Below are 17,690 nucleotides of genomic sequence, written 5' to 3'. Positions count from 1 at the left end.
GATAAATCTGACTTGGCAGCCAGGTAGAAGGAGGGGAGGGCAGGTAGAATCACAGCTCAGAGATATTTCCTCCTCATGGAGGATCCACAGCTTCCAGACATGTTCCATCAAAGCCAAACAATTCAAGGATTAAAAAGGAGATGTGGCTGAATTTTTATGCCGGAGTTAAATTAAGTCAAACATCAAAAACTGTTAAAAAAACTAAACCAGAATTGCCAAAAAAGACACAAAATGATTTAAAAAAAAGACACAAAATTACCAAAAAAGACACAAAATTATTAAAAAAAGACAAAATTATTTAAAAAAAGACACACAATGACCAAAAAAAGACACAGAATTACCAAAAAGACACAAAATTATTTAAAAAAGACACACAATGACCAAAAAAAGACACAGAATTACCAAAAAAAGACACAGAATTACCAAAAAAAGACACAAAATCACCCAAAAGACACAGAATTACCAGGAGGAAAGTATTATTGGGATCTCTGTATTTGGCCAACTGATTAGCCCTATCCTGGGAGGGAGATAAATCTGACTTGGCAGCCAGGTAGAAGGAGGGGAGGGCAGGTAGAATCACAGCTCACAGATATTTCCTCCTCATGGAGGATCCACAGCTTCCAGACATGTTCGGTCAAAGCCAAACAATTCAAGGATTAAAAAGGAGATGTGGCTGGATTTTTTGATGCCGGAGTTAAATTAAATTAAACATCAAAATCAGTTAAAAAAAAACTGAACCAAAAAAAGACACAGAATTACCAAAAGACACAAAATGATTAAAAAAAGACACAAAATTATTAAAAAAAGACACAAAATCACCCAAAAGACACAAAATTACCAAAAAAAGACACAAAATTATTAAAAAAAGACAAAATGATTTAAAAAAAGACAAAATGATTTAAAAAAAGACACAAAATGACCAAAAAAAGGCACAGAATTACCAAAAAAAGACACAAAATTACCAAAAAAAGACACAAAATGACCAAAAAAAGACACAAAATGATTAAAAAAAGACACAAAATCACCCAAAAGACACAAAATTACCAAAAATGACACAAAATTATTAAAAAAAGACACAAAATGACCAAAAAAAGACACAAAATGACCAAAAAAGACACAGAATTACCAAAAAAAGACACAAAATGATAAAAAAAAAAAAAAAGACACAAAATCACCCAAAAGACACAGAATGACCAGGAGGAAAGTATTATTTGGATCTCTGTATTTGGCCAACTGATTAGCCCTATCCTGGGAGGGAGATAAATCTGACTTGGCAGCCAGGTAGAAGGAGGGGAGGGCAGGTAGAATCACAGCTCAGAGATATTTCCTCCTCATGGAGGATCCACAGCTTCCAGACATGTTCGGTCAAAGCCAAACAATTCAAGGATTAAAAAGGAGATGTGGCTGAATTTTGATGCCGGAGTAAAATTAAGTCAAACATCAAAAACAGTTTAAAAAAACTGAACCAAAAAAAGACACAAAATGACCAAAAAAAAGACACAAAATTACCAAAAAAGACACAAAATTATTAAAAAAAGACACAAAATGACCAAAAAAGACAAAGAATTACCAAAAAAAGACACAAAATAACCAAAAAAGACACAGAATTACCAAAAAAAAGACACAAATGATCAAAAAAAAGACACAAAATCACCCAAAAGACACAAAATTACCAAAAAAAAGACACAAAATGATCAAAAAAAAGACACAAAATCACCCAAAAGACACAGATTTATCAGGAGGAAAGTATTATTTGGATCTCTGTATTTGGCCAACTGATTAGCCCTATCCTGGGAGGGAGATAAATCTGACTTGGCAGCCAGGTAGAAGGAGGGGAGGGCAGGTAGAATCACAGCTCACAGATATTTCCTCCTCCTGGAGGATCCACAGCTTCCAGACATGTTCGGTCAAAGCCAAACAATTCAAGGATTAAAAAGGAGATGTGGCTGAATTGGAGTAAAATTAAATCAAACATCAAAAACAGTTCAAAAAAACTGAACCAAAAAAAGACACAAAATTACCACAAAAAAAACACAAAATGACCAAAAAAAGACACAAAATTACCAAAAATGACACAAAATTATTAAAAAGACACAAAATGACCAAAAAAGACACAGAATTACCAAAAAAAGACACAAAATGACCAAAAAAAGACACAGAATTACCAAAAAAAGACACAAAAGGATTAAAAAGACACAAAATCAGCTCCAATTTGAAATAAAAACTTAATTAAAGCAGCTAAAAGCAACATGAAATACAGTAATTCAGACTATAAATTAGGTGTGTGCCATATCGTATCGTTCACGATAATATCGGTATATTTTTTTTATGGTAAAAAAAAATGCATATCATGATATTAGCAACATTCCTACTTCTTGATGTAGTGGTTAAAGTTGTTTTAATCACAAAAAGCTACTTACTCCCTGTTGCTAAACACATGCAGCTTTCAAAATAAGAGCGCAGTGTGTTAAGAGAATCCACCACAGAATTTACAAGAAGACTGTCAAAATAAGATGCCTGAAATAAAACATACAAGAACCTTTATTCTCCTTTACAAAATGTCATTAAAATATGCCCCCAGAACCCCTAAATGGTTATTTTTATTATTTGCTCATACTCAAAGGCAAGAGTACATTTTTTTGTATTTGGCAACTGTTGAGATTTGCACTTCAAACTACATTTTAGATTTTTAATTATTTATACAGACTACAAAAAAAATCATATTTTCTATCTTTTTAAGTATTTCCTAATATCGTTATCGCAAAAATAGCCTGCAATATCGTGATATTCTTCTAGGGCCATATCGCCCAGCCCTACTATAAATCAGTACTGCCAAAATCAAAAGTGGAAAAGCTACTGTATCCTTTTTGCAGTCACATTATGTCAGATTAAAGAGTTCATTATGTGACGCTCACAGGAAAAGCATGCTTATAACCATGCAGAGTGATTTAATCTCTGCTGATTAGATATGAATGAGCCTTGGAACCTCATCAAGGACACAGACCAGTCCAGGACGGAGGAAAGAAGCAGCCTCAGAGAAATGCTCCAGTGGAAGCCTCCTGTTTAGATATATCACACACCCACACACTGTGGACCAAGTGGGAATATAAACTTTAGACAGACTCTTGACAGTAAAAGGATAAATCAAACCTCCCAAAAACTTCCTCAAAGTCCAAATTTATTTCTAAGAATATCATCCTGCAGCTCCCTCATATTTATACTGGAAGGAATAAATACCTTTTTTCTACTTTTCTCTTTTGTGGCTGAAATATTTTTTTCTTTTTCCTATGAAATACGGGACAAATTTACACTCTAAAGCAGATAACCTGGGGGCCGCTGGAGGCAGTATCAAAATGACCAAAAAAAGCGCAGAAATTACTTAAAAAAGCCACAAAATGACCAAAAAAGAAACAGAATTACCAAAAAAGACACAAAAGGACTGAAAAAAACACTAAATTACCAAAAAAAGACAGAATTACCAAAAATGACAAAAAAATATTAAAAAGACCCAAAATTACAAAAAAAATACGCAAAATTACTAAAAAAAGACAAAATGATTAAAAAAAGACACAAGATTACAAAAAAAGACACAAAATTACCAAAAAAAGACAAAATTACTAAAAAAAAGACACAAATTTACCAATAAAGACACATTATTTAAAAAAAGCCACAAAATTATTAAAAAAAGACAAATTTACCAAAACAAGACACAAATTTACCAATAAAGACACATTATTTAAAAAAGACACAAAATTATTAAAAAAAGACAAATTTACCAAAACAAGACACAAAATTACCAAAAAAAAAAGTAATTAAAGGGACCTTCCAAACACAACACGGTAAAGTGCCATTCATATAAAACTCACATTAAACTTTCATATCAAGGTGGGGGCCACAAAATATCATCACGAGGGCCACAATTGTAAAGTCAGTTTGCTACACCAAATCAGCGTTAATAATGGGAATATTTACCAAAAATGAATACATGTGAAAAAACTTTCATAACTTGAAACTTGTCAATAATTGATTTGATGACCAAAAAAGGGGAATAATAAAGTGTCTTTTTTCCATCTTATTTCATCAATATGTCTTAATAATAATAAAAAAAGGAGGTGACAAGCCAGAGTTGTGGTTGTAAAAACGTCTGATTTAGGAGCTTTGTTTCTCTGGTGTGTGGAGCCAGAAGTGGGACCACCCGCTGAGACTGTTGTTCTCTTGTAATGGAGCATGGAGATTGGTGGCAGGAGGCTGACGTGGGACCCTCACAGGAAACGGACAGGTGAAAGTCATAAACAATACAGGTACAAAGGGGGGATGTGGGGGTCTGTAGGTCTGTGATGCTGGTGGTGTCAGCAGTCTGTTCCTCTAACAGAAGGATGTTGATGTTCTCCTAATGCCACTCCTCCCCTATGTCCTTTTTAAATGAGTAATAATATAGAAAACCACTGTGGAAAAAGATCAACATCATCTTTTATCTCCTGAAAAGAAAGTGACCTTAGTTTTCTAGTTTTATAAACTGCTGAACTTTGATTTAAGGTTTTAAGTTTAAGCTTTAAGCCTTCGTTATTATAGTTAACGAAAACTAGAATTGAAAAACATTTTCGTCAAAACAAGAGTTTTTTAAAAACGGATAACTAACTGAAACTGTATTTTGTGGTTACAAAACTAACTAAAATTATAGTGAAAATGTCCTTCGTTTTCGTCTTTGTCAACTTTTTTCATCCGTAAACCTTTTTGGTTGATATGAAATCCATTTCATCTATCTGGTTTTATGACTTAATAAACTTATTGGGGCTGAGATGGATCAGACAAAGGAAATAAAGGAAACATTTATTGTTACCTTATTGAATCTGGCACCCAACAAATACCCCCCAAAAAACTAAAACTAACAATAAAACTAAGCATTTTCAAAAAATAAAACTAATTAAAACTAGTAAACTCACTCTGACAAACGAATTCAAACTAATTGAATTTGAAAACAAAAAATCACAACAAAATTAAAACTAAAACTAATGAAAAATCCAAAACTATTATAACCTTGCACCAAACAGAGTTGGTTAACCACAAGAAAAAAAAAACTTGATTTAACACAGTTAAGACTTTACATAAATGGAAAAATACCTCTGTAAACCTGTGACAAGTGAGTCAAAGCGAAAGAAAACTCACAATAAATTATTTCGTGGTGAATTTCCATTATTGGGATCACATTGAATATTGTCACGAGTGACTTGGAAAAGCTGCCTAGCATGTTACGGTACTGTTCTATATAGATTTACTGATTATTTTGACTAACCACAAGCTTTATAATATTAGCCCTGTGTGCCGTCTACTTATAAGAGCAGAAGGAGAATATAATCAGGGTTCGTACACTTTTTCAGTGGTCAAATTCATGCACTTTTCAAAGACTTTCAAGGGACATTTTCAAGCTTTCCCAGGACCTTTCAACAGTTGTAAATGGCATGTTTTAGATGAGTACTTTGATACTAAAAGGGGTAATTTCACTTAACCATACCACCAGCAATGGTTTTACACTTTTAACAACTAAAAGTAGTTTGCTAATCTCATAAAACATACTGGTATGGGAATCTAGGGGCTAGGAGCAAAAGGAAGTTCACAAAAATCATCAACCGGCTGCAGCTCCCTCATATTTTGTACCGGAAGGAATGAATACCTTTTTCTACTTTTCTCTTTTGTGGCTGAAATATTTTTTCTTTTTCCTATGAAATACGGGACAAATTTACACTCTAAAGCAGGGGTCTCAAACTCAAATTACCTGGGGGCAGTATCAAAATGACAAAAAAGACACAAAATTACTAAAAAAGAAACAGAATTACCAAAAAAGACACAAAAGGACTGAAAAGACACAAAATGAGAAAAAAATACACAGTATGACCAAAAAAGAAAAAAAATATATATATGTAAAAAGACACAAAATGAGAAAAAAAATACACAAAATTACTAAAAAAGACTACAAATTATTAAAAAAGACACAAAATTACCAAAAAAAAGACAAAATTACTAAAACTGGTGGAACTAAACACGACCCAAACTAGGAGGAAAGGCCAGAAATACTTCAGGAGCCCTCACATCCACTAGGAACTAGAAAAACTCCCTTCAGTAAGATGATACAGGGTAGAGGAACAAGAAACATCTCAGAAACAAGAAGACGCAGGCGAAGCGCTCTTCATTTCAGATTATAGGCTATAGGCTATTCAGTTTATATAGTTTTCCAGTTTTCATTTCCATTGAAAATGTGGTTATCTATAGTCAGATTGCAAGAGAAATACAGTAAGAATTCCAAGCATTTACAAGCACTTTATCCAAAATCCAAGCACTTCTCAAACCTTGAAATTCAACATTTAAATTCAAGCATTTTCAAGGATTTCAAGCACCCGTACGAACCCTGAATAATGCTGTTTACTACAGTTTTTTAAAACCGTAACATCAATTTGACCCACAAATAACAGCTCAAATCAGGCACAATTTCTTAGATTTTAGAGAAATTTCATATTCTCATTTGATGTATTTCTTAGTTATTTTTTAGTTTTAATCATATTTTGATAATTATCAAGGATCATAATTATTGTGGCCAGTATAAAGGTGACAACAAGGTTCATACACTTTTTGAGTGGTCAAGTTCAAGCACTTTTCAAGGACTTTTAAGGTCCATTTTCAAGCTTTTCCAGGTCCTTACAACAGTTGTAAGTTGCATGTTTTAGATGAGTACTTACATGCTAAAAGGAGTAATTTCACTCAACCATACCAACAACGATGGTTTTAAGCTTTTAACAACCAAAAGTACAGTTTGCTAATCTCAATATTCAATGTATTATTTTTTTCATTGAACATGTGATTATCTATAGTCAGATTGCAAGAGAAACACAGTAAGAATTTCAAGCATTTTCAAGCACTTTATCCAAAATCCAAGCACTTTTCAAACCTTGAAAATACAACATTTAAATTTTTAAAGGATTTCAAGCACCCGTACGAACCCTGTGACTAGACATTTTCATATCATTCCGTGTCTAATTTTGTGTTGTAATGTTCAGTTATGAACACTTATCATTCATCTTTCTTCATCGTGCACTTTCATGCATTCCTTGCAAACTTCCACAAATTCTTTACTGAACATATTAAGCAATACACATAATCTGATTTGCCCACATTCAGAGCTACGGGCATAAAGGCAGAAAATCCACGCAGCCGTGCTGAGCTGAGATTCCCATCTGGGACTGGAGGCGTAGAGAGGCAGAAATCACAAATCTACTTGATCTTTAAAAGAAACAGAGCTGCTGTGTGTGTGTGTGTGTGTGTCAGGTCTTTGACAGTTTTGTGGTTGTTTAAAAAATTGATTGCTTCTTCTGTGATGGCTGCGAATTGTAGCCAAAAGATGTTTTTTTTTTACCATGAATGACTGCAAATGAGAAGTGATGAAGGCTGAATAACTGAGAATAATCTCAATGAACTTTCTGCAACCTTTTCAAAGGAACAGATTACAGTAAGACGAGTCCAGAGATCTTACTTTCTCTTTCTTCCTTTGATTCATTCATGCTAATTATCAGTTGAACTTCAATTCAATTGAAGTAAAGTAAAAAGTAAGTACAGTAAAAGTAAAAAAGCTTCACTTTAGACCATGGGTCTCATTTTGTGGCCCCCACCTTGATATGAAAGTTTAATGTGAGTTTTATATGAATGGCACTTTACCGTGTTGTGTGTGGAAGGTCCCTTTAAATACTTGTTTTGGTAATTTTGTGTCTTTTTAAAATAATTTTGTGGGTTTTTTAATAATTGTGTGTGTTTTTTTTAATAATTTTGTGTCTTTTTTTAAATAATTTTGTGTCTTTTTTTAAATAATGTTGTGTCTTTTTTGGTAATTCTCTTTTTTTAATAAGTTTGTGCCTTTTTTCATATTTTTTTTTACTATTTTAAATAGTTTTATGTCTTTTTTAAATAATGTTGTGTCTTTTTTAATAATTTTGTGTCCTTTTTTGGTAATTTTGTTTCTTTTTTAAGTAATTTAGTTTTTTTATGTCATTTTGTGTCTTTTTTGGTCATTTTGTGTCTTTTTGGGGTCATTTGGGGTCTTTCTAAAATAATTTTGTGTCTTTTTTTGTAATTTTGTGTCTTTTTTAAGTAATTAAGGGTTTTTTTCAGACATTTTGTGTCTTTTTTTTTTTTTTTGTAATTTTGTGTCTTTTTTTGGTCATTTTGCCATACTGCCTCCAGCGACCCCCAGGTAATTTGAGTTTGAGAAATAAATAAAAATAAAATAAAATAAAAAACAGTTTAACCAGAAAATACATTTTATGGTTAAACTGTTTGGGTGATGTTCAAAATTAAGCTGCAACTTTTTTTTTATCATTGAATTTGCCCATTTTTTCTCTGGATTCTTTAATCAGTAATTAAGTCTCTTTAGAGTCAGAAAATAGAGGAAAAAGTCCACCTCTGTTTTTTTTTCAAGCAAAAAGTGCCCAAAAATAAATATTTCCAGCTTCTCAAATGTGAATACTAGCAAATTTCAGTCATCATTGATAGGAAACTGAGTATCTTTTATTTTTATTTTTTTTTACCATGAATGACTGCAAATGAGAAGTGATGAAGACTGAGTAGCTGAGAATAATCTCAATGAACTTTCTGCAACCTTTTCAAAGGAACAGATTACAGTAAGTCCGCAGATCTTACTTTCTCTTTCTTCCTTTGATTCATTCATGCTAATTCTCAGTTTTGGGACAAAATAACTTTAACCTGAGTCAGACTTGATGTACAAACACAGTTGAAGTAAAGTAAAAAGTAAGTACAGTAAAAGTAAAAAAGCTTCACTTTAGACTAATTTCTTCTTATACATTTTATGGTTAAACTGTTTGGGTGATGTTCAAAAAAATAATAATTTGCCCATTTTTCTCTGCATTCTTTAATCAGTAATTAAGTCTCTTTAGAGTCAGAAAATAGTTAAAAAGTCCACCAGAATTGCCCACAGCCAACCAAGAGCCAAAATATTGCTGTGAATTCATCAATCAGTCAGTTGACAGCAACTATTTTGATATTTCATTTATCATTTCAATGTTTTTTCAAGCAAAAAGTGCCCAAAAATAAAAATGTCCAGCTTCTCAAATGTGAATATTTGCAAGTTTCAGTCATCTTTGATAGGAAAACTGCAAATTCTCAAGTTTTGGGACAAATAACTTTAACCTGAGTCAGACTTGATGTACAAACACAGTTGAAGTAAAGTAAAAAGTAAGTACAGTAAAAGTAAAAAAGCTTCACTTTAGTCTAATTTCTTCTTATAAATTTTATGGCACTCTTGACTTGAGTGCAATCCTCCCTTGAATGTACTTAACCACACTGTTGATAAAGTCTGGGTAAAACTTTATGGGGCCTGAGGATTTAGTGTGTGTGTGTGTGTGTGAGTGTATTTGTGTGTCACTCACAGGCTCCCATGGTCTCAGTGCAGTTGTTGTTGTTATTGTTGTTGTTGTCGTCCAGGCTGAAGAGGGGCGGCACACAGGTGTTGGAGCCCAGGCCCTGGGTCAGGTAGGTGGCTGCTGGGTAGTAGGAGTGCATGCGGTACTGAGAGCTGGACAGGCGGCCATCACCGTGGGGCATTTGCTTCATAAAAGACAACACAAAAACAGACAGTTTTACACACAAAGCAGAAACAAATGTGTCAATATGCTGCATTCCACAGACAACATCACGATCATCAGATTCCTGGAGACCTTTCTGTATCCACCAAAGACTCCTGTTGGGTTTTGGTGACTCTGTTTGGGTCTTTTCTTTTTCAAACAATCAAATAATTGTTAAATATACACTGCAAAAAAAGAAAAGTTGGGTGAACTCAAAATTTCAAGGCAACAAACTTCGATAAAATTTTAAGTTGGACAATTAAACTAAATATTTTAAGTTTTGTTTTTGAGTTTGCTCAACTCTGAATTCAGGTTTTAATTTTACATTGTAATAACTTTTAATCCTTACTTCTGCAATGTGTTGAATTGGCACGATTGTAACGCCGCTATGAAATATCAGCTAATGTTGCGACCACAATTTTGAGTTAGCATTGATACGCTAATGGCTCTCCGCTAGCATCAGTTAGCCGCTAGCATCAGTTAGCCGCTTGCATCAGTTAGCCGCTTGCATCAGTTAGCTGCTAGCTTTCGCTAATGACCGAATTTCACCGCTTTCCCGCATTTCATATCAAAGAAATAAGAGTTAGCAGAACTATTGTCCCTTGTTGTGAACCCCAACTTAAAGATATGAGTAACAACAACTCACCAACTTGTTTTTGAGCAGACAGCTGGCTTCCTTTATTGTGCTAACTTACATTATTGCCTTAAATTTCAATAAATTATATTTCCAAGTTTTACCAACTTAAATCACTGTTTTAGGCCAAAAAATACAAGTTGGCTTTTTTTGCAGTGTATACTCTAATAAATAAAAAATTGGGTCAAAAAAAAAAAAAGTATGTTAACGTTTTCCACTGGAATTTTTAAGTTAAGCCAACTGCTGCTATTACATTAATTCAAAGCAATGTTTTGAGTCTGGTGAATTACCTTTTCTAAGTAACGTGAACCTAATAATTGCATTAATGCATGTATTTAAGTTGTTCCAACATAATGTTTTAAGTGAGGTGAAGAAGCTCGTGCATGCAGGAGACGGAAACTGGGCCGTTTACACGTCATCAAATTGTATTTTATATTAAGAGAACTTAAAATTAAATTATTTTTTGATTAACTAAAAAATGTAAACTGACACAAGTCATTATAGTACATTGAATCAATAGGCATACTCAATAAATCATCAAACTCAATAAAATAACAAATACAAGTAAAAAGTCTAACAGTATCTCACAACTTGATTTCTTTTCCCAAAACAATATATATATTGAAGTAATGACTGAAGGTCCTCTGAATGAGTCATGGAAAAAAATATTAGACCACCCTTGTTTTCTTCAATGTCTTGTTCATTTTAATGCCTGGTACAACTAAAGGTACATTTGTTTGGACAAATATAATGATAACAAATTAAACTCTTATGAGCTATTTTTGTTAAGAGCTGATATCTAGACATTTTCCATGGTTTTATTGATAATAACCAAAATAATTATCAAGAAAACCATGTTAAATGTCTAGATATCAGCTCTTAAATTAAACTCTTACAAGCTATTTTTGTTGTTATCATCATATTTGTCCAAACAAATGTACCTTTAGTTGATCCAGGCATTTAAAAGAAAACAAGAAAAAAGAGTGGTCTAATAATTTTTTCCATGACTGAACACATTTCCTTAAAGGAACACTCCACGGTTTTTTCATATTAAAACATGTTATTCGGTCAAGTAAGACGAGTTGATACAGACCTCTTGCGTCTCAATGCGTGCACTCAATCGCCCTGTCGCGCGGCGCCACTTGGCTAGCACTTAGCTTAGCCCAGTTCATTCATTAGGATCCAAACAGATGGACAGTTAGAAGCGACCAAACTCCTCCACGTTTTCCCTATTTAAATACAGCTACACGAGTAGTTAAACGACCAAGTAATATCATCACTCCTGAAAAATCTTCTCCCCTCAGGAGTGATGATATTACTGCGCCGAGTCGAAGTGCTCCCAAGTGCTATTCCGCCATACATTATAGTTCTCCTTTTTATCTGCTTAGAAAAGCGCCACGTTTTATTTTGTGTCGCCATACTTGGTCGTTTAACTACTCGTGTAGCTGTATTTAAATAGGGAAAACATGGAGGAGTTTGGTCGCTTCTAACTGTCCATCTGTTTGGATCCTAATGAATGAACTGGGCTAAGCTAAGTGCTAGCCAAGTGGCGCCGCGCGCCAGGGCGATTGAGTGCACGCATTGAGACGCAAGAGGTCTGTATCAACTCGTCTTACTTGACCGAATAACATGTTTTAATATGAAAAAACGGTGGAGTGTTCCTTTGAGCAGAAGGTCACATCTTCAAATGTCGTATCAGCAACTGTTCAGAATCCCCAAAATACTCCATTTAAAGGGGACATATTATGCTCCTTTTAAGTTCATTATTGGGTTCATGTTTAGGTGTGGTTTTACTCAAACACGATAACATGCTTAAATGCTCAAAAAACACTTTATTGTTCTGGTAGTGATCATGGCTGTTGCTCCTCTATTCACCTTTCGTTTGAGAAACACCTGTCTGCATTTTCTAACATGGAAAATGTTCCATCGGAACGTCGTCAATAGAGACTCTGGGTTTCTCTATTGTTAGCATGTAGCTACATGTAGCATTGTATGTAATGTAAACACTGCAGTAACGTGCCTGGAACCAATGAACATCGATAGAAATCTGCAGAAAAGTTGAGGACAGAAAACTGTTGGAAATGGAGCGTAAAGAACAGTTGGAAACCTGAGGTTTTTTTGCTCACAGGGATTATTTTAGTTTATGTTAAACAGGAATAAGCAACATTATATTAATGACAGAAAATAAAGGGAAAATATTAGGTTCCTTTGAAATTCACACATGACAGTCTTGCCGATTTCCTTGATGTAAAGCTGGAAGTATTTGCAGTCTTTTGCTTAAAAAAAAAATTCTTTAACCTTCTGGGGTCTGTGATCGTGCCGTCCTGATCAGATCACGTGAAGTTTAACAAAAAAACATTCAACATTGACATTCCCAGGTCATGTAAAACCAAAGATAATAATGATGATAAGATAATAATGATAATATGTTATTTTGCACATAGTTTGTTTTTGAAGAGTTGCAGCTAACAAGAAAAAGAAACAACTATAAATATACACGTCTTTATGGTACTTTTTTGTATATAGTTTTATTATATTTACAGTTTTAACTTTTTATATGTTGATATTTGTATTCTATGTTTACATTTTCAAGTTCCAAAACAGTTCATTGAGCATATTTGTGTTTTTTATTGTAGTAAATAGTATCATTTTTCAACTCGGATTTCATGATTTTTGTGTATTTTTGGGCTCAATATGTCGATAAAGTAAATTAAATCGAAAAAATAATTGTCAGATCATATAGGTGAAGAAAAAATGGATACCAAATATGGGTATAGTAAACATTTTTTATGTGGTACATGAAGTGCAGAATCAAAAGTATTCAAAAACGGCTAAAACAGGCTCAATTACTTTTCTATCAACCAACAACTTGTCTTAGTGTCTCTAAAACGGAATTTTTCTGTCAAGGATAAGTTCTGCTGTGTTTAATCATGTGCTGCTGGTGTGCGTCATATGGTGTCGTGTGAGGTGACGCGTGTGGTCACAAAGGAGACACAAAAATAATCACAGCAGATGAAAATATGAAACAAAAGAGTAAAGCTGAGCAGACAAGCAAGACCGGTTAAAACATTCCTTACTCTTGCATCATTTCTCACAATACAATCAGCTGTGTTATCATTATACTTCTTCAATGTCTTTGGTGGCTATTTATACATTAAAGACTGATCAAGATTATGAGAAACGCTGGAGCCAAATTGTTGCTCCTTCTGGCGTGAAAAGGTCTTTGCTTACAGTCATTCACTGTTTGTGATAGAAGTTACATTTTGTTCTCTTCATGGAACAAAATCACCAACAAAATAATACAAGTGACTCGTGACTCATGCAGTGGCTCTGACTTTATACTTTACTATGTCCTTGAAGTTTTTTTTTTTTTCCAGCACTAAATACAGACTTAATCTACAGAACAAACTGGGTTTTAAATGCAATAAATGTTTATTTCTTCACGTTAAGAAATTACATGTAAACCCCTGCAGAGTGACTTTGTGAGTTTACAATATCTAGATCAGGGGTCTCAAATTACCTGGGGGCCGCTGGATGTAGTATCAAAATGACCAAAAAAAGACACAAAATTACGAAAAAAAAAGACACAAAATGACCAAAAAACCCCACAAAATGACAGATAAAAACCCCTAAATTACTTAAAAAAGACATAAAATGACCAAAAGACACAAAATTACCAAAAATGACACAAAATTGCTTTAAAAAGACACAAAATGACAGAAAAAATAAATTACTTAAAAAAAAAAAAGACACAAAATGACTAAAAAAAGACACAGAATTACCAAAAAAGACACAAAATTATTTTAAAAAAAGACACAGAATTACCAAAAAAATCACAAAATTATTGTAAAAAAAAGACACAAAATTACCAAAAGAAGACACAGAATTACCAAAAAAATAAACACTTACTGTATAAAAGAAATACACTTTCATATCAAGGTAGGGGCCACAAAATATCGTCACGAGGGCCGCAATTGGCCTGCGGGCCGCGAGTTTGAGCCCCCTGATCTAGATGATATTAGCCCATGCATACTATTCCTAACAATACTAATATACTAACGGCTTTTCTGATACAATATAAATACCGGTGTTGTTCTGCCTCCTTCACATATATTTGACTGTACATTCCTCCAAATCAGCCATCAGATATTCACAGGCAACTTAACTTTAACAACCTTATCTGCCAGGACGAAATATAGAGATAAAATAATATATGAGAGAGAATTAGTAGTGTTTGAACTCACGGTCCGTGGCTTGTTCTAAAAATGGGCTGCAACACGCAGCGCTGGCTTTCTCCAGTCCTCTGAAAACTTTAAAACGAGCTGTCTATTCAGCAGCAAGGCCGCCTCACCGAGGGTTTTCAATTTCACTTTTATGGAATTTGATTTCTGTCAGCCTGTAATATGTCACCCGTATTGTCCACACCATCAATTCTCCGACAGCTTTATAAACTGTTATTTAAGCTACACTCAGCTCTTGTATTAGGCCGTGAAAAATACAATAGAGATTGGACTGGAGGCTCGAAAGTGCACCAAGCTTACGGTTTGCAGGACACAAACGGCACCAAACAAAACTGTCTTTGTGAAAGTTGCTCACAGAAAAGCAAGTTTTGCTTTCAGTGCTTGCAGAAAATGTTTAAATCCAGTGGTCACAGGCAGAACCATACTTGCATAAACTGTCAATTCGATGGCCATATAAACAGAAATAGCTCATAAACCTTTTCACGTTGTACACTGGTAAGGTGAACACTATTTCAACAGAAATTTGCAGAAATTTTCAGTTATTATTTAGCAATTTCCTCGGTGCCTTGCCATGTCTCTACACTGTCAATCAATATGTGCTGTGTGTGAGTCTGAGTGTGTGTTTGTGTGCGTGTGTGTGCATGTATGTGTACATACAGATGTGTATGTGGGGATGGGATTTTGTCATTTTTATTGTCTGTTTTAATTCTTATTTTTTGTAAAGCACTTTGTGTTGCATTAATATATATGAAAAGCGATATATATGTAAAGTTTGATTTGATTTGAACACCCTATTTCTTCAAACAACAGTGCTCTGGTTACATGTAAATGTCTCAGAGTGGATTTTAAAAACGCATCCATGTAGCGATCAAAATCCTCTCAAAAGGCTTCACGATCTCTGACCAATCACAGCTTCCATTCGCAACAAGATGCTAGGTAGTGACTTCTGGGAATGTAAACAACAATGGTGTGAATGGTAAGGGCTACCTCATATGTAAGCCAAAACACAGCTTTAACCTTCTTCTACAGCACCAGCAACATAATTCCTCTTTCGTTTTGCCATGTTAACAGTTATGCATGGAAGAGTTCTCCAACTGGTCCACGTCCAGACACTGCCTATCTTCATTCCCTTGGCCCTACGTCTGTTTGGTCGGGCTATTATCAGGCTGATATTGTGTAGTTTCATGTGACAGTTTCATGTCTATAATGGTATATGTATTTGTCCAGAAGCATTCAGTACTTGGGTTGGGCAATGTCTACCAAACTGGCATATGATAAAGATCACAATGGAAGATGATACAGTCAGCGTGAGTCATCCAAACTACTGAAATCATATGGGCACTAAGGGGATATATCCACTAGGGCTGCACGATTATGACCAAAATGATAATCACGACTATTTTGATTAATATTGTAATCACAATTATTCATCATGTTAGGGAAAACTTCAGTATTTCTATTGCACTACTTTTAAACAAACAACAGGAACAGTTTTTAGTGTCTGGTGCTTGTTGTAAACAAACAGAGATCGCTAAGTGAACACCTCCTGCAGCAGCAGCACATACACTGTACTGCTACAGAGCTAACTGTTAGCCTGTTAGCACATACACACTGTACTGCTACAGAGCTATCTGTTATAGCCTGTTAGCACATACACACTGTACTGCTACAGAGCTAACTGTTAACCTGTTAGCACATACACACTGTACTGCTACAGAGCTAACTGTTAACCTGTTAGCACATACACACTGTACTGCTACAGAGCTAACTGTTAGCCTGTTAGCACATACACACTGTACTGCTACAGAGCTAACTGTTAGCCTATTAGCAATTTGCAGACTGGATGCTAAGGGGTTAACATCCCCTCCGGCTCTGCAGCTGGGAGAGACTGCTGCAGGAGGACTGTGCTGATTCAACTCGTTCTTACTCTTCTTAACGAGCCGTTAAGTGCGTTCTTAGAATAATTAGTTTGAACGAATAGTCTGCAACTTTAGATTTGTTGATGAGACAGCCCTAGTGTGCACTTGCAAAATCAGTTTTTGTACCATAAAATAAATCAGAATTGTTACTTTTTAAAGCACTAAATAAATGCCCCACAAACGAGTGAGATGAATAATGGCATTGTCCATCAGCTCAACCCTATTTAGTTTTCTTTCAGTATGCAACTTTGGCTTTGGTTAGCCAAATAATGCACCAAATGGGGGCTGTTTACACAAACCTGGCTGACACTCTGCACAATGCACTGTATTGCGATCTAAGATGCGTGGGAGTCAACTATAAAAACCTGAAGTAAAGTTTGGATATTAAAGTTATGGGGAATGCAAATGAGAAGCTAGAATACCCTCTCATACTGTCCCTTATTTGGGTGGGTCACAGTTTTTTCCAGTAAATTATAGACACATTCAACAAGTCGACATAGGTAACATAATCTGTGGAAACACCTTGTAAGTGAGTCTATTACTACCATTCTCCCTTTTGTGTTCAAGCAGCCAAAGGACAAACCAATAACCAGTTTCACCTCAGATACGCTGCAATACTCAGTGAGACTGAGGGATTTAAACACAAAATCCTTCCAGTGCTTAAGCTCCACAGTAATGTTGCTTCATGTGTGCACAGTGTTGATAACATATTGCCTTTTGTTTTCTTTTAGATTACTTCTCAACCTTTTACGGTACAACTGATTGAGTGCCTTCGGTTTTACACCCTGCAAGGCCTGTGAGTCACTGTTTATTGGTTTTCAAAAATAAATGAAAAGGAAATTCAATCTTTTGTTTCGCTGCTGTACCAAAACCAGACTGAACAGTGACCCATATCCAAGTTCAACCATAAATCTCGTGACACAAACAGTATTAACAGAGTTGTTGGAGAAAGGCAGAAACAGTGCATCTGACAACATTTCTGTACCTTTTGGATTTTTTTTATTAGTTTCTCCACTGAGATTAATTTAATAAAAAGCCGCGTTCTGCACAAGCAACCCTCCATGACCTCATGATTTCATGGCACTGAGCACAAGCTAATAAACAAAGTTGAATTCACAGTGAATGGATAGAGTTTAGGCTGTGGGTTCTTGACATAAAGTCATTATTAGCTACATGACATTAACTCCAGGCACCACACTTAAATTGCCACAGCCCTTCCTCCAAACTCACTGGCTAGCTTGCCGACTCCTGGGGGGGCTTCTTTACCTCCCTG

At 34.8% G+C, this 17,690-nt stretch overlaps 1 protein-coding gene across 1 annotated transcript in view; it reads right to left on the bottom strand.

Moving 5' to 3' along the window:
* Positions 1-17,690, bottom strand: part of dmrt1 (doublesex and mab-3 related transcription factor 1) — a 55,550-nt gene that overhangs the window by 21,793 nt on the left and 16,067 nt on the right. Inside the window, exon 4 of the mRNA XM_059337940.1 lies at positions 9,429-9,606. Within this exon, the coding sequence (XP_059193923.1) occupies positions 9,429-9,606 (178 nt within the window). The remainder of the gene's footprint in view (positions 1-9,428; positions 9,607-17,690) is intronic.

The sequence above is a fragment of the Centropristis striata genome, chromosome 7 (assembly GCF_030273125.1).
Source record: "Centropristis striata isolate RG_2023a ecotype Rhode Island chromosome 7, C.striata_1.0, whole genome shotgun sequence".
Classification (NCBI taxonomy): Eukaryota; Metazoa; Chordata; class Actinopteri; order Perciformes; family Serranidae; genus Centropristis; species Centropristis striata.
Note: the sequence above shows the minus strand (reverse complement) of the source record. Positions and strands in the feature narration are given on the sequence as shown.